This window comes from Ceratotherium simum, chromosome 35 (genome assembly GCF_057802395.1).
Source record: "Ceratotherium simum simum isolate JZ-2026a chromosome 35, ASM5780239v1, whole genome shotgun sequence".
Taxonomy (NCBI): Eukaryota; Metazoa; Chordata; class Mammalia; order Perissodactyla; family Rhinocerotidae; genus Ceratotherium; species Ceratotherium simum.
The window spans coordinates 25,536,043-25,558,348 of NC_141934.1; the positions used below are offsets into that span (position 1 = coordinate 25,536,043).

At 38.7% G+C, this 22,306-nt stretch overlaps 1 protein-coding gene across 4 annotated transcripts; it reads left to right on the plus strand.

The window, feature by feature from the left end:
- Nucleotides 1–74: 74 nt before the first annotated feature.
- GTF2H3 (general transcription factor IIH subunit 3) lies at nucleotides 75–21,924 on the plus strand. 4 transcript variants are annotated; one of them, XM_004430063.3, is made up of 13 exons: nucleotides 75–142; nucleotides 3,062–3,141; nucleotides 9,233–9,339; nucleotides 10,763–10,929; nucleotides 13,219–13,281; nucleotides 14,202–14,231; nucleotides 14,381–14,409; nucleotides 15,732–15,806; nucleotides 16,576–16,629; nucleotides 19,519–19,587; nucleotides 19,989–20,124; nucleotides 20,242–20,278; nucleotides 20,363–21,924. In XM_004430063.3, the coding sequence occupies exons 1-13, from the start codon at nucleotides 130–132 to the stop codon at nucleotides 20,430–20,432; spliced, it is 930 nt and encodes a 309-aa protein (XP_004430120.1). In that variant the 5' UTR covers nucleotides 75–129; the 3' UTR covers nucleotides 20,433–21,924. The 4 variants fall into 4 exon arrangements, with proteins under 4 accessions (XP_004430120.1, XP_087279543.1, XP_087279544.1 ...); XM_087423417.1 differs by lacking the exon at nucleotides 19,519–19,587; XM_087423418.1 differs by lacking the exon at nucleotides 3,062–3,141 and having other exon boundaries at nucleotides 121–142.
- Nucleotides 21,925–22,306: the final 382 nt, after the last annotated feature.

The window sequence follows — 22,306 nt, forward strand, 5'->3', positions numbered from 1 at the left end:
CATGGGTACGGCGCGCGGTCTGGGCCAAATCCCCTGCTCGTCACCCGGCGGCGCCGGAAGTCGGAGTGCACAGGTTCCGGGAGAGGCGCAGGACTGCTGCTGCCTCTGCGCTGGCGGACCCGGGCAGCCATGGTCTCAGACGGTGAGGGCAGCGCCAGGGGGGACCCGGACCCCAGGGCTACGCGGACTCGGACCGGCCATGACCGGCCAAATGGAGTATATATTTTGGGCTGGGTGGAACGTCTTTGGTCTTTAGAGGAATAGCGAATGTACTCATTCATTCATTCACTAAATGTTTTTGGATCGCCTCCTGTGTGTCAGGCGTTATTTTATGCGCTGGAGAATACAGTAGAGAACGTGACAGACAGGGCCTTCGTGGAGGTTACAGTCTAGTGCGCGAGACAGACAATAGGCAAGTAAATAAAAATAATTTCCAAGGGTGACAAGAGCTATGAAGACAGTAAAGGGATAGTGTATTAGATTGTGCTTAAGGGGACGATCAAGGAAGAGCTACTTGAGATACGAGTGCAGGGGAGACCGTGGTCTTGGAACTAAGACTTGAATGACTAGGCGAAGGTCCTGTGGCAAGTTGAGCCACGACATTACACTGAGAAGACAGAAATGGGGAGCCTAGGGGTAGAGGAAGGTGGAGAGACTTTAATTCATCCGTTATGCTACCAGTTGTAGAGGCTGATGTCTTAAAGGAAGGAAAAAGAGGCCAGAGTGGCAGGAGCAGGGTGAGCTAGAGGGATGAGATCGGAGAGCTGGCCAGGTGCACGGCCCTTGTGGGCCATGACAAAGAGCTTTATTTTATTTTAATGTTTTTTTTTTTCTGAGGAAGATTAGCCCTGAGCTAACATCTGTGCCAACTTCCTCTACTTTATACGTGGGACGCCACCACAGCGTGGCTGACGAGTGATGTAGGTCGGCGCCTGGGATCCAGACCCACAAAACCAGGCGGCTGAAATGGAACCTGCGAACTGAACCACTAGGCCCCGGTGCCGGGCCCTTGAGCTTTATTTTTAAGTGTATTACAAAGGGATTTTAGGGTTTTAAGCAAGGAAGTGTTACTATCTGATTCACAATTTTAAAAGGTCACTTTGGCTGCTGTGTGGAAAATGGACTTTGGGGAGCAAGAATAGACATAGGTCCTTTTGGGGCTGTGACAGTTGTGCATGCTTCCTTTTATCTGTTTTAATCCCCGTAACGCCCTGTGAGGGAGGCAGACCTGGCATGGCCCCTGTCTGCGAAGAGGAGGTAGAGACCCAAAGAAGGAAATTCACAGGGTCATTGTGTGTGTCTGGATACACACCCCTTCTCACAGGCAACACTTGGTCTTTTTCTCAGGCTTCTTGGTAGTAGCAAGGAGTGGATAGCCCTGAGAATTGTGGGGTGGGGCCTGATGGAGAATGAGGCCAAAGGCTTAAGAGCTTAGGGGCGGGGGAGTGAGGGCCTGTGGGAGACCCGGTTATTAAGTGCCTTTTCTGTACTGGGCACTTTGTTGTATTACATGTATTATTTCATCCCAGGATTAGCAAAAATCCTCATTCTTTAAGGAGTCCACAGTCTAGTGGGCAGGGTTGGGAAGAGGTCAGAAACACAACTAACTGTAAAATGAGGTAGTGAGTATAAGTGTCATGAGAAGAGGATCAGTGCTGTGGGTGGTCAGAACCAGCCAGTGGGGCAATGAAAAGCCACAACCTTTCGAGTCAAGCAGATCTGTCTTCAAAGCAGGCCACTGGCTTTGCTACTTGCTAGCAGACCATGTGACTTAGAGCAAGTTACTTTGATTCGCAAAATAGGAATACTGTATTTCATGTAATCTAAGACTATATTGATTATGAAATATGCTTTTATTTAATATAACACTAAGAGAGAAAAGAATACTGCCACTCTTAATTGTCAGATGCCATCCTGATTTCAGCAACTGTTAAATGTGAAAAAAAAAAGGAGAGAGTACATGTTATAATTGATGAAAGACAGCCATGATATGTCCCTCGATGGGTTGTTGTCAGCATGGAATGGGATTATAGGATGACATATGCCAGTGCCTGATACAGAGGAGGCTGACGTTCCCGCTGTCCTGAGATGGGGGAGCCAGGACTGGTTGGAAAACTTGGGAGAAGAAAGAGGTAGCATTGGTTTGGAGCCTTCAAGAGTAAATAGGATTTGGATATGTGAGCAGAAATCAAAGATGGGTGGGGATTATCCTGACAGGGAACTGCAGGAAGGAAGTAATGGGGGCAGGAAAGGCATTATTGCTTTTTGCTGTTAAATGAGCATCCTGGGTTTTTTGTAGCAGCGTGTGCTTATGGGTTCGTATGTCTGTCACCTCAGTAAGAATGTAGGCTTTTTGAAGACTTGGACCCGGTATCCCCAACACCTAACAGTGATACTTAGTGTAAATGTTTGTTGAATGAGTTAATGTGTATAGTTAGCCTGTTTAGTTGTGTCTGTCTCTTTGGAGAGCAGCCTAGTTCCTTTTCACAGTGAACTCTCCTTTACACAGGAGTTGCTTTTCCCTCTTTGGTGTTCACCTTTGTAAAACTGGTTGCTAATTGGAACCACAGTTGGCTGTGCTGCTGGGTGATTTGATGGACTTGGGGCCACACTGATTCCTGTTTCCCTTTTACCCCCGCATGCCCCAAATTCCACCACTAGTGATTCTCACTGCTGGTTAATCACTGCCTTCTGTCCTTGACCAGGCATTTAAAATGCATATGTCTTTGAGTTTGTTTAGTGTGTGTTTATTGAGCATCCTCTATGGCTAGGCAGTGTGCTGGGAGCAGAGGTAAGCAGGGACAAAACAAACAAACATTCCCCCTTGTGGGGCTCGTCTTCTAGTGTGTGAAGGATGTAGAGGTGCAGAAAGCAGGCAAGGGCCCCAGAGCTTCACATCTTTACAAGAACTTGGCTTTCTGTTAATCTCATGGTTGTAGGACGATAAACACGGAAAGGCGTATAGTGATGCTTGGTTTGGATTTAATTTACAAATTGGGAATGTTAGCTTTAATTCACTTTCATGAAGCTAACGTTTTTTATTTTTTGTTAATATTTTCAGAAGATGAGTTGAATCTTCTAGTTATCATAGTTGATACCAACCCAATTTGGTGGGGAAAGCAAGCATTAAAGGAATCTCAGGTAAGATTGCTTGAGGAGGCCTTTGGATAATTCTGGTTTAACTGAGTAAATGTTTATATTGCTTTTTTTTTTTTTTTGTGAGGAAGATCAGCCCTGTGCTAACATCTGCCAATCCTCCTCTTTTTCTTTTTGCTGAGGAAGACTGGCCCTGGGCTAACATCCTTGCCCATCTTCCTCTACTTTATATGGGACGCTGCCACAGCACGGCTTGACAAGCGGTGCATTGGTGCGTGCCTGGGATCCGAACCAGCGAACCCCGGGATGCTGCAGCGGAGCACACACACTTAACAGCTTGCGCCACTGGGCTGGCCCCAATATATTGCTTTTTAGAAAACAGCCTTATTAGGGTATAACATAGCATAAAATTCACCCATTATAATGTACCATTCAATGGATTTTTAGTAGAAATCACAGTAAAGTTGTGGAACCGTCACCCCAATTCCATTTTAGAACATTTCCATTACCCCAAGAAGTTTCCTTCTGCCTGTTTACAGCCAATCGCTGCTTCTACTCCGTAGTTGCAGGCAACTGCTGGTCTACTTCCTGTCTCTGTATTGCCTTTTCTGGACATTTCATATATTGATTCCATGCAATATGTAGTCTTTAAAAAAAAGCTTTCTATTTTGAAATAATTATAGCCTCACAAGAAATTGTAAAAAATGGTACAGAGAGGTCCCATGTGCCCTTACCCCAGCTTCCCCCAGCAGTAACATCTTATGTAACTATAGTACAGTATTGAAGCCAGGGAATTGACATGAGTGCAATCTACAGATCTTATTCAGATCCCAACAGTTTTATATCCGCTCGTGTGCTTGTGTGCTTGTGTGCTTGTGTGCTTGTGTGCTAGTTCTGTGCAGCTTTATCATATGTATAGATTTGTGTGACCACCGCCACAGTCAAGATACAGAACTGCTCCATTACAAAGGAGCTCCCTTGTGCTGTCACTTACAGTTGCTACACCTTCGTAGTCCCTGTCCCCAACCCTTAGTAAATACTAATCTACTGATCTGTTCTCCATCTCTCTAATTTTGTTATGTAAGTAGATCATACATTATGTAACCTTTGAGGTTGCTTTTTTTTGCTCAACAGAACGCCCTTGATCCATCCAAGTTGTTTCACGTATCAAAAGTTTGTCCTTTGTACTGCTGAGTAGTATTCCTTCACGTATTAAAAGTTTGTCCTTTGTATTGCTGAGTAGTATTCCATGCTATGATGTACCATAGGTTAATCATTCACCTATTAAAGGACATCTGGGTTGTTTCCAGCTGTTACATGAAAAGCTGTTCTGAAAAGTTGTGTCCTGGTTTTTGTGTGGACGTAAGTTTTCATTTCTCTGGAATAAGTGTCCAGTAGTGCAACTGCTAGGTCATGTGGTGATTCCATGTTTGTTTTTTTAGGAAGCTGATACACTGTTTTATAAGTGGCAGTAACATTTTAAATTCCAACCCGCGAAGTATGAGAGATCCAGTTTCTCCGTATCCTCACCAGCATTTGGTGTTGTCACTGTTTTTTATGTTGGCTATTTTAATAGGTGTGTAATGATACCTTATTGTGTCTTAATTTGTGTTTCCTTAATGGCTAGTGACATGTCCTTTGTGAGATATATGGTTTTAAAATATTTTTTCCAGTTTTTAGCTTGTCTTTTCATCATCTTAAGAGGATCTTTCACAAAGCACAAAGTTTTTAATTTCAACGAAGTCCAGTTTCTCAATATGTAAAGAAATACAGATTGTGCTTTTGGTGCTATATCTAAGAACTCTTAACATAGCCCTAGGTCTTGAAGATTTTTGCCTATATCTTCTGTGAAAAGTTTTACATTTAAATCTGTAATCCATTTTGAGTTAATATTTTTATTTGGTGAGGAAGATTGGCTCTGAACTAACATCTGTTGCCAATATTCCTCTTTTTGCTGAGGAAGATTGGCCCTGGGCTAACATCTGTGCCCATCTTCCTCCATTTTTTTGTATATGGGACGCCGCCACAGCATGGCTTGATGAGTGGTATGTCGGTCCACGCCTGGGATTCGAATTGCGAACCCCAGGCCTGCTGAAGTGGAGCGTGTGAACTTAACCACTACGCTTCTGGGCCGGGCCCTTGAGTTAATTTTTTAATAAGCTGTGAGGTTTAGGTTGAGGTTCATATTTTTGCCTATGGATGTCCAATTGCTCCAGCACTGTTTTTGAAAAGATTACCTTTTCTTCATTGAATTGCTTTTGCAACTTAGTCAAAAATCAATTGGGCATGTATGTGTGGATTTATTTCTGGGTACTCTGATCTGTTCCATTGATCTATGTTTATCCCTCCATCAATACCACACAATCTTGACTGCTATAGCTATATAGTAAGTCTGGTGAATACTCCCACTTTATTCTTTTTAAAAATTGTTGTTAACTATTCTAGTTCCTTTGCCTTTCCATATAAATTTTAGAATGAGCTTGCCCATGTATATGAAAGATCTTGCTGAGATTTGGTAGGAATTATGTTCAACCTGTCTATCAATTTGAGAGTTGACAGCTTTACTGGGTTAAGTCTTCCAATCCACAAATACAGTACATCTCTCCGTTTATTTAGATCTTGGATTTCTTTTTTTTTAAAGATTTTATTTATTTATTTATTTTTACCCCCAAAGCCCCAGTAGATAGTTGTATGTCATAGCTGCACATCCTTCTAGTTGCTGTGTGTGGGACACGGCCTCAGCATGGCTGGAGAAGCAGTGCGTCAGTGCACACCCGGGATCCGAACCAGGGCCGCCAGCAGCGGAGCGCGCGCACTTAACTGCTAAGCCACGGGGCCGGCCCAGATCTTGGATTTCTTTCATCAGCATTTTATAGTTTTCATCAGACAAGTTCTGTGCATGTTTTGTAGATTTATACCTAAATATTCTTTTTTTTTAGCAATTATAAATGGGTATTGTGTTTTTAATTTTAGTTTCCACAAGTTTGATATTAGTATATAGAAATGTGATTGAGTTTTGTGTGTTGATCCTATATCCTGAGCCCTTGCTGAACTCACTTATTAGTCTTAGCTGTGTTTTTTGTGGATTCCTTGGGATTTTCTACATAGTCATGTCATCTGCAAATAGGCACAGTTTTATTTTCTCCTTTCCAATGCATATACTTTTTATTTCCATCTCTTGCTTTGTTGTACTGATTGGGACTTCCAGTACTGTGTTCAATAAGAGTGGTGTGAGTGGACATCTTTACCTTGTTCCTGATCTTAAGGGAAAAACATTCAGTCTCACCGTTAAGTATGATGTTAACTGTAGTTCTTTTCGTGGATGCTCTTTATCAAGTTGAGGAAGTTCGCTTCCTAGTTTGCTTAGAGATTTTTATCACGAATGAATGTTCAATTTTTTCAAATGCTCTTTCTCTATCAATAATGATTTTTCTTTAGCCTGTCGATGTGGTGGATTACAATGATTGATTTTCAAATATTGAACCAGCCTTGCATTCCCAGAATAAACCTCACTTGAATTCAATTTGCTAATGTTTTGTTCAGGATTTTTTTAACCTATGTTCATGAGAGATATTGGTCTGCAGTTTTCTTTTTCTTTCTTGTACTGTCTTTGGCTGGTTTTGGCATAAGGGTGATACTGGCTTCATAAAATGAATTGGGAAGTATTCTCTTCTGTTTTGTGGAAGAGATTATTTAGAATTGGTGTCAGTTCTTCTTTAAATGTTCAGTGCTGTTCTCCAGTGAAATCATCTGGGCCTGGAGATTGCTTTTTGGAGAGGTTTTAAACTGTGAGGTTTTTTTTTTTTTTTTTTTGGTAAGGAAGATTGTCTCTGAGGTAACATCCATGCCAGTCTTCCTCTATTTTGTATGTGGGACGCCACCACAGCATGGCCTGATGAGCGGTGTGTAGGTCTACGCCCGGGATCTGAACCCATGAATCCTGGGCCCCTGGAGTGGAATGCACGAACTTAACCGCTACACCACTGGGCCGGCCCCTAAACTGTGAATTAAATTTCTTTAATAAACTATTTGAATGATCATTTTCATGTTGAATGAGTTTTGGTAATATGTAGTCTTTTGATTTTGGCTTGTTTGACTTAGTGTAATATTTTTGAGGTTCATCCATGTTGTATTGATAGTTCCTTTTTATTACTGAACAGTGTTTTATTGTATGGATGTACCTCTTGTTTATCTATTCATGGACATTTGGATTGTTTCCGGTTTTTGACTATTATGAATAATGCTGATAATTCACAAACAAGGCTTTGTGTGGACATATGTTTGCATTTCTCTTGAGTAGATAGATACCTAAGAGTTGAATTGCTGGGTCATATGGTAAGTTTAGATTTGACTTTTTGAGATGCTGCCAAACTTTTTGAAAGTGCGTACACCATTTTCCATTCCCATCAGCGGTGTATGCGAGTTTCAGTTTCTTCACATCCTTGCCAACACTTGTCTGGCTTTTTGATGATAGTCATTCTAGTGAGTAGGTAGTAGTATTTCATTGTGGTTTTAATTTGCATTTCTCTAATGACTGATGATGTTGAGTCTTTCATATGCTAATTAGCCATCCATATATTTTCTTTGGTGAAATGTGTACTCAAATGTTATGCCCAATTTTTAAATTGGGCTGTTTGTTTTCTTGGTATTGAGTTGTAAGAATTCTTTATGTATTCTGGATATGTCCTTAATCAAATATATGATTTACACATATTTTCTCCTGATCTATGGCTGTGTGGTTTGTTTTTTCATTTGCTTAATGGTCTTCTTCTAAACAGCTTTATCAAGATATCATTGACATACAATGAACTGGACGTGTTTAAGTGTTCAATTTGATATGTTTTCACGTATGTATACATTTATGAAATTATCACCACAATCAAAATAATGAAGGTATAGATTCATCACCCCCAAGAATTTCTTCATGTTCCTTTATAATTTATCCTACTCACCTTTCTCTGTCTGTCCGCACCCCCAGGCAAGCACTGATCTGCTTTCTGGCACTATAGATTAGTTTGCATTTTCCAGATTTTTATATAAATGGAATCAAGCAGTATGTAGTGGAATTTTTTCTGGTCTGGTTTCTTTACTCGGCATAATTTTGCGATTTGTCCATGTTGTTACATGTGTCAGTAGTTCATTCCTTTTCATTGCTGAGTAGTATTCCATTGTATGGATATACCAGAACATCACTGTTTATGATCCTTTTACTCTCCAGAAAGACTATCTTATTTTGCACTCTCCTTACTGGGATATGAGAATTCCTTTTTTTTTTTTGCACCAACATGAGACACTCTCTTTCCTTATTTTATCTTGGCCAATATGATGTACACAAAAAAGTCATCTCCATTTGCTTTCAGAGTCTTTGATGGCCCTTCAGATTTCTCCCTTGGGGGAGTGCCCGTTTTTCTCTTTGGGTGTTTTTTTTTTTTTTCATGATTTGTGGACACTCTTTATATTAAAAGGTTAACCCATTGCCTGTCATATGTTGCAATTATTATTTTCCAGTTTGTAATTTGTCTTTCACTTTTGTTTATAGTCATTTTTTTTGCCACATAGAAATTTTAATAAGTTTGTTTTACATTTTTTTAATGGAGTGAAATTTATCAATGTTTTATTTTCTGCCTGAAATGTTTTTTTCTTTAAGAGAAGCATGCCGTATTCCAGGATTATAAAAATATCTACCTATGCTTTTTAGTAACATGATTACTTGTGAGAATGTAAGCTCCATGAAAGAAGGGATATAACAATGGGTGCTCAGCATACTTAGTGAATGAATGAATTGGAAACTTTCACAAATCACCAATTTAATCAGTATATATTAATCATCTCCTCCACATGTAGCAATAGTTTGCTAGTAATTTTCTCACAGAAGATGTGACATGTTTGGTATTCCCTAAATGTTATGCAGAAAATACTTGTGGAATGTTGTATTGATGTATAGATGATCTCATATAAGTAACGTTAGAAAACTATAGTTTTCAAGTGTTTTTGCTTATGGAGGAGGGAGCCCCTGTGCATATTTTTAGCAGTGAATAATTGTCTAAAATTTAAGTGAAATTTTAATCATTTCAAGACCTGACTTATTTGTTTGGATAGCTAATTTACCTTTCTAACGTCTTCTGTTTTTCAACAGTTTACTTTATCAAAATGCATAGATGCAGTGATGGTGCTGGGAAATTCTCATTTATTCATGAATCGGTTCAACAAACTCGCTGTGATAGCAAGTCACATTCAAGAAAGGTACGCCCATTATGATTGCTCTGCCTACTCAGTGCTTAACATTTGAGACATTTTTATGCCAACTGGCGTGTATTATTTTTACTCCATGTTGCAAAAAATTTTTTTTTCTGTACTAGTGAGCAGTACTCACAGTGTCAAGATCAGTACATGTACATTTTGATAGGTATGAATATTGAAAACCTCATGAGCTGATATATAGTACATGTGTACATTTCACTTACACAGATTCAACTGTATTCTCTAGGCAAAAGAGAGAGAGAATTACCAAATCTGGCTGGCAGCTCCCATCTCTGCTCTACTCCTGGGACTGCCTCCGAGGGCGGGTGGGATGGGAGGTGTGATTCTGCTTTCCCTTCAGCAAGTCTTGGCTCCTGCGTGCCTCTCATCGTGTGAATATTTCATTGCTCTGTGTGTGATTCTGCTGTTTATAAATAAGGATTTTTCTTACACTGGCTCCTAAACCCAAGCCAACTACTCCATCTGGTGCTCAGCTCGAGAAACAGTGACCTTTTCTAGCACTGGTGTAAAACTGGCTGTGTGAGAGTCACTGCAAAATGGTGCTTAGATCTGCAGCTGATGTGCAAATATGGCCGTGTATACAGTCAAGATTTTCATGAATAATTTTGACCATATTTACTTGTCACGTTATACGCTGTAGAGTTTAAATCCCATGTAAGATACAGCTCTTCTGTGTCTTAATGAAATGTCATATCACTGTAGAAGTGGCTCTTGTTTACCAACATGTTTCATATGAGGTTCATGGATAGTTCTCAGATTTTCTCCGTTCTTAGGGTTGCTTCCTTTGGTGTGTTGACAGAGCCCCTGGGCCAACCGTTAGTAAGTGCTCCTGCTGCCATCATCACCATACGTTTTTCTCAGAATTGAATGAAAAAGATGATGCTGATTTAGTTAAGATATCAATAAAAGCTATAACAGGCAAAGTTTTCGTTTTTTTAGAAAAATTAAAAATGTTTTACATGATTACTATAAAAGTCATGAGGCACTAGGAGAATCTTTTCAGGGACCCTTGAACCAGATTTGTGTTACTGGGGTAGATAGATATACCTCGAGTAATACACTAGTAGTAAGTTAGAATTTGGTACAAGTGTCTGCCAGTTGTCCTCTGAGAAAAGAGAGTGAGAACCACCCTGAACCATTTCAAGAGACTATTACCCAAGACGCTCTTCATTTCCTCTCATTTTTCAGGAAACAGTGGAATCATCAAAACATTCTGTGGTGATAGACTCATATTTGCCAACTTGCCTATTGTATACATTTTTAAAAAATGAAATTTATTGTAGAATCTTGTGAGTCCAGAATTAATGTGGTTTTTGTTTGTTTTCTCTGCTGAATTTCTTTTTGACGTCTAGTGCGGGCACTGAGTCCTGGTGTAACTAGGTGTTTTTTTCCCCTGCTATTTCAGTCGATTCTTATATCCTGGGAAGAATGACAGACTTGGAGATTTCTTCGGAGACGCTGGCAACCCTCCTTCTGAATTTAATCCCTCAGGGAGTAAAGATGGAAAATACGAGTTGTTAACAGCAGCCAATGAAGTTATTGTTGAAGAGATCAAAGATCTAATGACCAAGAGTAACAGCTTTTTTTTTTTTTCCATTATTGTTATTTTGCAAATAGAGTTGAATGTAGAGGTCCTTGAGGCGCTTTAAGGTTCTTGATACTACCTACTTGCATTCTCTCCCCTTTTTTTAAAATCGCTGTCACCAAGCCTGTGCGTCATTTGCGGCATTCGACCCTGTTGACCAGCCTCTGCTTCTTGAAACACAGTCTTTGGCCTCTGAGGATATCCTGTTAACCTGTTCTTCCTCTTTTTTGGACCATTCTTTCTTTCATTTCTGACTTTTCCTTCACCTTATCCCTTAAAATATGTCTATTTTTATTCTGCATGTTATTTTCTTTTCTTCCTCTGTGTGTTCTCATCCACTTTTGTCTTTAATTATCATTTGTATGTCAACACTTCCTGATCTTTCTCTCTAATCCAGCCTTTCTTTCAGGCTGCAGATGTCTCCACTGAAGCGTCCCATGGTCTCGTTAACATGCCCCAGACTATTTCATTACTTTTTCCCCTGAGTTACACCATTTCCATTCCCAATTCCTGTCACCCCCATCCATCTGCTTTTCCAAATTCAAAGCTTTCATTTTTGACTCCTTTCTTCTCACATCCAGCATTTAATCAGCTGTGAAATCCTATTACAGTCTCAGAAGTGCCTCCAAAATCTGACCCCTTGTCTGTCATCTAGCTCAGCCCTGGCACTACTGACATTTTGGGCTGGATAATTTTTGTCGTGGGGCTGTCCTGTGCATTGGAGGATACTTAGCAGCATCCTTGGCCTCGACCCATTAGATGCCATAACATCCCCCAGTTGTGACAACCAAATATGTCTGCAAACTTTGCCAAGTGTCCCCTGTGGGACACAGTTGCCAGGTCCAGATCCCTTGCTCTAGATGGTTGTAAGAGCTTCTGCTCACTGACTCCTGTCTCTCCCCATTCAAGTCTTTGCACTCAGCCTCTAGACTTGCCATCTTAGACAGCAGAGCTGCTGTTCCCTGGCTTGAAGGCCTTTCCTGGTTTCCTGTTGCTGCAGGTTGTGGTTTTCAAACTGGTTTCTGACTGTGTCAGAATCACCTGGAAGGAAAAGGCAACTCTTTAGAGGCAGAAAGTAGGTTAGTAGTTCCCCCGGGCTGGGGAGGAGCAGGGAGTGATGGCAGAGGGCCCAAGTGATCTTCTGGGATGAGGGAAATGTTCTAAAATTGGATTGTGGTGATGGTTTACAACTCTATAAATTTACTGAAAATCATTGAATTGGGCACTTAAAAGTAGTGAATTTTATGATCTGTAAATTATACCAATAAAGCTGTTAAAAATCACCTGGAGGGCTTGTTAAAACAAAATGCTGGGCCCCACTCTGCAGTTTCTGCTTCAGTGGGTCCAGGGTGGTCCCAAGAATTTGTGTTTCTATTAAATTCCCAGGTGATGCTCCTACAGCTACAGTGGTTCCAGAACCACCCTTTGAGAACTACTGGCCTCCAGGGTAAAGTCCCAGCTTCTCAGTACAGTGTTCAAGACTTCCTGGTCTGACTCACCCGTGGGGTATCAGTGCTCCTAGACCAGCTGCAGACCCTGTTTGCACAGGTGTCCATCTGGGCTTCCCACTCTCTTGAGCTGCAGGTTTAGGATTTTGATTTTCTTAAGAGTGACTTTTTTTCACCCAAGACTCCAAACAAGTTGCAAACTTCTTCCCTGCTTGCCACAGCCAGAGGAGTTTGTCCAGTCCTCTCTCACTGGCCGGGCAGCTCTCTGAGGGGGATGGAGAGGGGGAGGGGGTGGGGAAGGGAGGAGAGGGAGGCTCAGAGCCTGGCCAGGGGCCACTGTCCAGGCTACCTGCAGTTACACGTGACCTTTTGTACCATTTAGATCATTGATAAACCTCAGCCTTTCCAAATAACACCAGGGTAGTTTTTGTTACTTATTTTTTATTGTGGTAAAATATACATAACATAAAATTTACCATTTTAATCGTTTTTAAGTGTACAGTTCAGTGGCATTAAGTATATTCACATTGTTGTACAAACATCACCACTGTCCATTTCCAGAACTTTTTCATCACCCCAAACTAAAACTCTGTCCCCATTAAACAATTCCACACCCCTCTTAGCCCCTGACCGCCAGGGTATTTTAAATCGAGAAAATGTAAACAAATTGCTTATTTAAGTATTACTGAGAGCAAATTGCTATCTGTGTTTTTAAACCCAGTTTTAAAATGTCTGATTTCATTCATGAAGAGTGCTTTGGTTTGAAAATTATATTAGTTCACGAAAATATCTAAAAATTTCCTTTTTAATCTTTTTTATTATTTGTAGGTGACATAAAGGGTCAACATACAGAAACTCTGCTGGCAGGATCCCTTGCCAAAGCTCTCTGCTGTATCCTTGGTGTTTTGATCATTCAGCGGGCGTCTTCTGTAATAAACATAGCTTGACTTGGGATATTTCTTATAACCTTGGATGCCCATGTTAATGGAAGGCATGAGTATTCTAAAGTGGTGGGTAATCAAAAGGTAGTTTATTTTGGCTTTGAAATGTTTTTAAGATAAGCTGTGAAAACTTGAAATGAGAAGAATGAGAAAACTCTAGTTTCTCCAGTATGTCCTTCTGCTCACAGCGAATTCTTCAGAATGCTTCCTTGTTTCTTATTGACAAATTGTAAAGTTCTTTTTTTTTTTTTTCCATCTTCCTTGAGTTAGGAGCAGTGTTTGATTATAAAAGACATGTACTGACCCTGAGGCTTAATAAATGAGTGGCTGTTTCTACACAGGCCAGTGGGTTATTTTGTATTTAGCAGAGTCAACAACACCTTTCTAAGCATTTTGATGTTAACTATGTTTGTGTGATGGTCTCCCAGTCTTACATAATTCAATTTGTGTGTTTTGGACAGTGCTGAATGATTCCTCTGTCCTAGACTTTGAGTGGGGGTGCCGGATCATCTGTGTATGGTTCTCCAGTTCGTTATCTCATTTGATTGACGTATTGATTTACTTGTGGTCTCAGTCTTCAAATCTAGGATGTGGTAGATAATCATAGAACAATCAAGTCTTAGTAATTTTAATTTTCTGGGACAAAGGTCATATTTTGGTCAGGTTACAAGCCCAGTTGATTGCAGGGTTAGTAACTGGGAACCCCCAATCACTCTTGTTTTGTGTGTTCTATCATGGGAAACAGAACATTTCCTTTCTTCAGCTAGGTGGATGCTGGGTTTAACTAAAATTTGAGGTTATTTTTTTGTTTTCTATAAATAATTATGAAATTAAATAATATTTTTAAATTCCTTAATGCTAAGAAATAAGACATTCATAGAATGAACAAGGAGGTTAAAGGTAGGAGCCTGCATTTTTTTTTTTTATGAGAACTTAATCCTTATTTTACAACTGTAAGTTTGGTGGACTATCTAAAAATTGGTTAGAAAACCTTATAATATGTTTAATAAGATTCAGTTAAATTATAATCTGTTTTTATCTCTTTATAGATAATCAGGAAATGAAATCAAGGATATTGGTAAGATTTAAAAAAACAATATTGTATTTGTATACCAACCATAGCCAATTAGAGAACATGATGGAAAATAAGACCCATTTCTAATAGAAGCAATAAATATTAATTTAACAAGCAATATGTAAAACTGATTACAATGAAAAACTAAAATTCTGAGACATAAAAGAATTGAATAAATCGAGAGCCATATTTTATTTTTGGATGTCAATTTTTCCAAAATTCACCTGTAAATCCAGTGCAATCTCAGTCAGAATGCAATGAGACTTTTTTTTCTGGCAGAGTGGAGGAATTTAAAAAGAAATTCACCAGTTTATCTAGAAGAATAATTCAATGAGAATAGCCAGGAACTTTCTGGAAGAGAATAAGTAGGCACTTATTCCGTTAGGCATTAAAACACATTATAAAGCCACAATAACTGGTTTTGGTATAGTAGTAGGCAAACAGAAAATAGAAAATACCTAGAGTCCAGAAATAAAATCAAGTACACAGGGGAGTTTGGTTTCTGATAAAGGAAGTACTTTAAATTAGCGGGAAGAAAATGGATTTTTCATAAAAGGTGCTGGGCCAATTGGTTGGCCATTTAGGGGAATACAAAGCCAGATCCCCATCTCACTAGTTACACCTAATACATTCTAGTAAAAAGCAGACATTTCCATGTGAAAATTCAAGTCCTAAAAGTGCTGGAAGAAAATATCTGTTTATAATCTGGGGATGGTGAGTACCTTGCTAAGCATGATGTGAAACTTTAAAGGAAAGCTTAATATCTCAAAAAAATAAAACCCCCAAAACAAGAACCAAAGAAAAACTATTAGGAAAGGTAGAGGGGGTTCTCATTAGAGCATTCTCTAAAACCGAGGATTGGAAAGTGCTTACATGTCCGCTGTACCTAACCGGTTACATCTATGAAGTCCACACGAAGGATGATATACATCCAAATTGATTGACATAAGATTTTTTTCCCCAGATATTGTGGACTGAAAAAGCAGCTTGCAGAACACTAGATAGAGTGTCATCCCTGTGTGTGTGTGTGTGTGTGTGTTGAGTGTGAGTGGACATACATGCTTACATAGGTGTTCTCTAGAAGGACGTTCATCAAGCTATTAATAAGGATTATCTCTTGAGTGGTAGGATTTGGGGGAAATTTTTGCAGTCATCTTTACACTTTTAGGTATTATTTAATAAGAATAACTAGGTATTTAATAATAATAACTAGGAAGACAAATTGGAAAAATAATATTGGTTGTAGTTTGTAGTAGATTGTGATGACTTGTGATTGAGAGTACTAGGATGTGCCTGCAAGGTATTCACATGGATGTGATTTTTAGGTGATTAAGGCTGCAGAAGACAGTGCATTGCAGTATATGAACTTCATGAATGTCATCTTCGCAGCACAGAAACAGGTAAATTGAGAGCATTCTGTTAAAGAATATTTGTTTCACAATGAACGAATTAATTTCATTTTATGAGTGACCTACTTGAAGTATTCTAACTAAATGGCCTTATTAATGGATTAGGAATCTGAAATCCATATTTTGTACTAGTCATTTCTCTATTTTGGGTCCAGAACCCCATGAGAATCTGATGGGTCCCCAGAAAAATGTGCATTCAACCACAGTTTTGCATATAGTTTCATGCTATTCATGTAACCCTGTGTAGACCCAAAGCTAAGAATCCCTATTTTTATAGTTTGCTGCATACCCTGCCTCAATTTCTCTTTTTCTTTACTTTAGTGGGTTCTTGTAAAGATTCAGTATTTTTACTTTGCAAATAAGTGAAATGTTCAGATGAATTATCACTAATATATTTTCTTCTTTAATATTTAAAAAAAAAAACTTCCTTAAAACTTGAGTTTTAACTTAAAATGCTGCTATAGCCAAGCATAATATTCTCCATCTTGGAGTGGCAGCATGATGTAGGGAAAAGACCATGGGCTTTGGGGACAGGCAGACTGGGGGTGACCGCGCTGCCTCCCCCTGGCTCTGTAATCACAGCCTGGCCAAGGCCTGGGTGCTTCAGCTGTAAAATGCAAACCACATATCTACCTTGCAGAGTTATCATGAATATTAAATAAGCCATTGTAAGGATAGAGTCTGGCACATAGTAGGTTCTGAGTATAAGATAGTCACTATTGTTGTTATTCCTATAACATCTTTGGAATATTCATTTCAGAATATTTTGATTGATGCCTGTGTTTTAGACTCCGACTCAGGACTTCTCCAACAGGTATGTCTTAAATGAATGCTTGGCGTTGGTGGTTGTGAAGGCATGGTGTGCTCTATTACCTGTTGTTACATGCCTTTCACCAGTCTTCACACACTGTTAGGGATTAGCCTGTATGATGCTGTTGATTAGAGCACTAACGTCTCTCTGGTCCCTTCAAAATTTTTATTTATATTTTACATAACAACTTGATTGACTTTATAAAAGTGATTCACACATTAAAACAAATGCAAGCAACACAGAAAAGTATTGTTAAAAAGGGTTAAAAAAATCCCTTCAAATTCTGTCATCCAAAAGTTACCACTGTTAATATTAGGTGAACAGCATGACCGATCTCTCTATGTACTTATAGATGGAAGAAGAGATCACTAAGCAGAGAATTTCATAAAAATAGAATCATACTCCAGATCTGTGCTGTCCTATAAGGTAGTCATATGGCTACTGAGCTCTTGAAATGAGTCTGGTCTGAATTGAGATGTGCTGTAAGTGTAAAACACACACTGAATTTCAAAGACTTAGTATGAAGAACAGAATGTAAACTATCTCATTAATGATTTTTATATTGATTACATGTTAAAATGATAATACTTTGGATATATTGAGTTGAAATATGTTATTAAAATTAATTTTATCTGTTTCTTTTTCCTTTTTTATGCAGCTAGAAAATTTTAAAATTACATATGTTGCTCACATTGTATTTCTGTTGGACAGCACTGTTAGATGTTGCTTTTTTTTTTTTTTTATTGATGTTTTAATGGTTTCTAACATTGTGAAATTTTGGGTTGTACATACATTTTTGTTTGTCCATCACCATATATATGACTCCCTTCACCCCTTGTGCCCACCCCCCCCCCACTGCCCCTGGTAACCACAGTCCAGTTTTCTCTGTCCATGTGTTGGTTTATATTCCACATATGGGTGAGATCATACAGTGTTTGTCTTTCTCTTTCTGGCTTATTTCACTTAACATAATATGCTCCTGGCCCATCCATGTTGTTGCAAATTGGACGATTTTGTCTTTTTTTATGGCTGAGTAGTATTCCATTGTATATATATACCACATTTTCTTAATCCAATCGTCAGTCAAGGGACACTTAGGTTGCTTCCACTTCTTGGCTATGGTGAATAATGCTGCAATGAACATAGGGGTGCATAAGCCTCTTTGGATTGTTGATTTTAGATGTTGCTTTTTAATCAAATGTATGAAACTGAAATTTAATTTAACCAAAAAGAGGAAAAAAAAAACAAACAAACTAAGGGGCCAGCCCGGTGGCGCAGCAGTTAAGTTCCTGGGTTCAACTTCGGTGGCCTGAGGTTCACCAGTGTGGATCCTGGGCCTGGACCTACGCACGGCTGCGGTGGCGTCTCACATAGAAGGACCTACAACTGGGATATGTACTGGGGGGTTTGGGAGAGAAAAAAGGAAAAAAAAAAAGAGGGAGATTGGCAACAGAAGTTAGCTCAGGGCCAGTCTTCCTCGATTAAAAACCAAAACTAAGACTGAAGAAATTACCGAACTTTTGATAAATATTTTTTGACCACAAGAAATATTATTTCCTAAAAGATCAGTTAAAAGCACAAAACTGGAAATCCTTGAGTTTAGGTTACTGCTGGGGATGAGGAGTGGAGAAGGGGAGATAGACCTGGAAAGTACACTGGCTTCAAAGGTTCTGGAATCGTCCTGTTTCTTAAGCTTAACGGTAGGTACATGGTGTTTGTTGGGAATGTAAAATGGTACAGCCTACTTTGGAAAACAGTCTGAAACTTCCTCAGAAAGTTAAACATAGAATTACCATGTGACCCAGCAATTCCATTCTTAGATACATATTCAAAAGAAATGAAAATGTGTCCACACAAGAAATTGTACATGAATATTCCTAGCCACGTGGTTCGTAATAACGAAAAAGTGGAAACAACTCAAATGTCCATCAATGGATGAATGGATAAACAAATTGTGGTATATCTATATGATGGAATATTATTCGGTCACAAAAAGGAATGAAGCACTGACACCTGCTACAACGTGGATGAACCTTAAAAACATTATGCTGAGTGAAAGAAACCAGATACAAAAGGCCACATATTGTATGATTCCATTTATATGAAATGTCCAGAAGGGGCAAATCTATAGAGACAGAAAGCAGATTAGTGTTTGCCAGGGGCTGGGGGAAGGAGGGCTGGAGAGTGACGGCTTAATGGGTACAGTTTCCTTTTGGGGTGATGAGAATGTTCATAGATAGTAGTGACATAGATAGTAGTGACAGTTGCACAACTCTGTGTATATACTAAAACTTAGGGAATTGTATACTTTAAAAGGGTGAATTTTATGGCATGTGAATTATATCCCAAAGCTGTTATTGAAAAATATAATGAGGGCCAGCCCCATGGCTTAGCGGTTAAGTGCGCGTGTTCTGCTGCTGGCGGCCCGGGTTGGGATCCCGGGCACGCACCAACGCACCGCCTCTCCGCCCATGCTGAGGCCGGTCCCACATACAGCAACTAGAAGGCTGTGCAACTATGACATACAACTATCTACTGTGGCTTTGGGGGGAAAAATAAAAATTTAAAAAATATATATATGATGAAAGTGAATAAACATGGCAAGAATGAAAATTTATCAGTGGCAAACAAATAGGAGAAAGGGCGTGTACTGTCCTATGCTACAATCTTGAGGGTGAAAGGGTGTCGGCTAAGGGGGAAATAAGATATTTGAGCATCTTGAGAGGTAGCTGGAAGTTTCTGGGTCTCACTCTGGGGAAACATTCCCTTTTAATTTGCTGTTATATCCTCCTCTCCTTTTGGAGACCTGAAGAATTACTGGTGAGACTTATGTCCCTCTAGAAAAGCTAAGTAAGTGCTAGTTTGGCAGAGAGCCCTTTGTGTGTCTTGCAGGCTTGCGACATCACAGGGGGACTGTACCTGAAGGTGCCTCAGATGCCCTCCCTTCTGCAGTATTTACTGGTGAGGAGACGTCCACAGTGAACCTAACTTGAGTAGAGTGAGACCCTTGTTTCCTGGGGAGTGAGTGGGAGCCAGATGGCTGATGCTAGTGATTGGAAGAAAGGCATAAATGGGTGACCTAGGGGTTCAAAGCTGAGAAGGTGGACTTCAGGTCGTCTTTGAACCCTGTAAGCTGTGTGCAGAATGTTGTCTGATTGTGTACAGAACAGGGCCTGTACGTGTAGGTGCTCAAGAATTGTTGAATGAATAAAAATGCATTTCTCAATAGACTTTTAAGGAAAATCCTAATTTAGTGTTCTCCTTAGTGTTGACTGGCTAATATCTGATATCTGTGTCCTGACTTCTGGTTATTTTTCCCCATGTTTTAAGTAAGTTTCTTGCCTTTTTTTTTTTTTTTACAGTGGGTTTTTCTTCCTGATCAAGATCAGAGATCTCAGTTAATCCTCCCACCCCCAATTCATGTTGACTACCGGGCTGCTTGCTTCTGTCATCGAAATCTCATTGAAATTGGCTATGTCTGTTCTGTGTGCTTGTCGAGTAAGTTCATGTACTGAGTTTTTCTTTTTTTCTATGTTGGAGGTGGGGGGGGTTACCTCAACTATGTGGTTAGTAAATCATCTTGTTCAGTTTTTTTTTTTTTTTTTTAATTTACAGTATTCTGCAATTTCAGCCCTATCTGCACTACGTGCGAGTAAGTATCTTGGAGATTGTGTGGCTGGCTCACACTTGAGAGATTCAGAGCATTACAAAGGTTTTCCTCTCTCTCTCGTTTCAGGACAGCCTTTAAGATTTCTCTACCTCCTGTACTGAAGGCCAAGAAAAAGAAACTGAAAGTGTCTGCATGATAATAAACTTTTCCCCATCCTTTAGAGCTATTAATAAAAATTATATGGTGGAGTCTTTGTTGGGAAGGCTCTGAAAAAAATACAGATATGTGCAAGATAATTTTTAATGAAATTTCTTACAGGAAATATTTCTAAAACATCATGCTCATCCTGCACTTCTGGGGGACTGATTCATTTGAGGGAGTCATTTATGCAATATATCCTGAAATATTTTCTGACTGGTTTTGTCCAGAAAGGGGGAAGAAAGCACAAATTCATGACTTTTTTTTTTTAATGGGATGATCGTTTTTCAAAGTCAGTCTGTCCTGACTGATTGTAGGCTTTAGAACCCATTATCCAAGGCTAGGTTCTTACTGTGAAATGTATGACAGGTGAAATTTGGGCACAGTTTTGGAAAAAGTATTTAGGGAGTAATGGCATTAATCAAGATAGAACAGCTTGCTTGAATCAACAGTTAACTTTGACAATAGTCATGTGAATAAAATCCTTATTGTTGAAATGAGATTTAGCTGCAGATATTAGCAGATATTTATTCTTTCGTTTGACATCAGTACATGTTTAGACAAAGTTATCCAAATAATAATAAGAGTTTATCACTAAGTAACTACAAAATCTGATTTTAAATGAGTAAGGAAAGTGAGGGCAATAGTCTGGTATCAACTTTTTCTTCAAAAACAGTTGTGTGAAGAGGTTATTTGTGAAAGCTAATGTCTGCATTCTGAGGGGGAATTTCTTGGGGGGAATAGATTATTTACAGTTAAGTGTTGCCTCCAGATAGAATTCTTTCCTTTTTTAATGAGAGGGGGAAAAAAGCATTGATATTGGAGAACTGATCTCTAGAAGCTTTGGACTTAATACTGAAAACTTCTGTAAGTTCAAAAGAAAAATTATTTGTAATTTCAATAATAAAAAACTTATTTTTCTATGTAATCTTAAAGTTATTAAAAGTCCTTTTAAATTCCAGCATATGGTAGGAAGGGTTTTCAGGAATGGTGGCTGGTTTGGTTTGTTTTTAAAAGTATATCGACAAAACCCCATTTGTGTACATAACCTTGTATGTAAATAGATTTTAATTATCTCTTTACAGCATCTCAGAAGCTGAGTCTCATTTAAGTAATTTGGTGTTTGGTTAGATTATTTCAGGTAGATTTTGTATTCTGGATTTACAGTTTGGTTAAAAAATACATAAAGATTTTGGTGATCACTTTGCAACTATTTGTTAATCCTAGAATTTGAGAATCTGTCTTTTAAAAATAATATTTCATATTTCATAGCCTAATTAAATAATGGAAATCATTGTTTTAAGTCTAGGAAATAAAGCATCATATATCTAAAAGATGAAATATTTTAAACAACCTGAGAAGGTTTTTGTTATTACTTTTTCATTTGAAATGTCTTATGTACTGGCTTAGTTCTGTTTAAGTTTTATTTGCAACTTGTGTTTATGGTTTATTTTATATAAATTTTTATAATAAAATAATTTAAATTTTCATATTTGCTTGAGCTATTTCCTCTTACTCATTGTTTATTTCATGCTCATTCAACTTCATCTTTAAGTGTGTACTTTTTAACTGGATTTGGTCAAATGCCAGACAATTTTTTATTCAACTCTGAAGAACTTTAATTTCAAATCTTGCCAAACTATACATGAAAATATTGTTACAAATAGTATATAATAATAGATTAGTTTGAAGTATTTAATACAAGATTTCTAAGTATGAAAGTATTAGAAGAAAGATGTGATGTTTGCTAGTAATTTTATGTTCGGAGCAAGACTAGCAAAATTTCAATTATTTGGAATTTTCATTGGATGAAGCAGGCTGGTTTTAAGGTGTAATGTATGTTTTGATGTCAGAAAAGTAGGACACTTTATT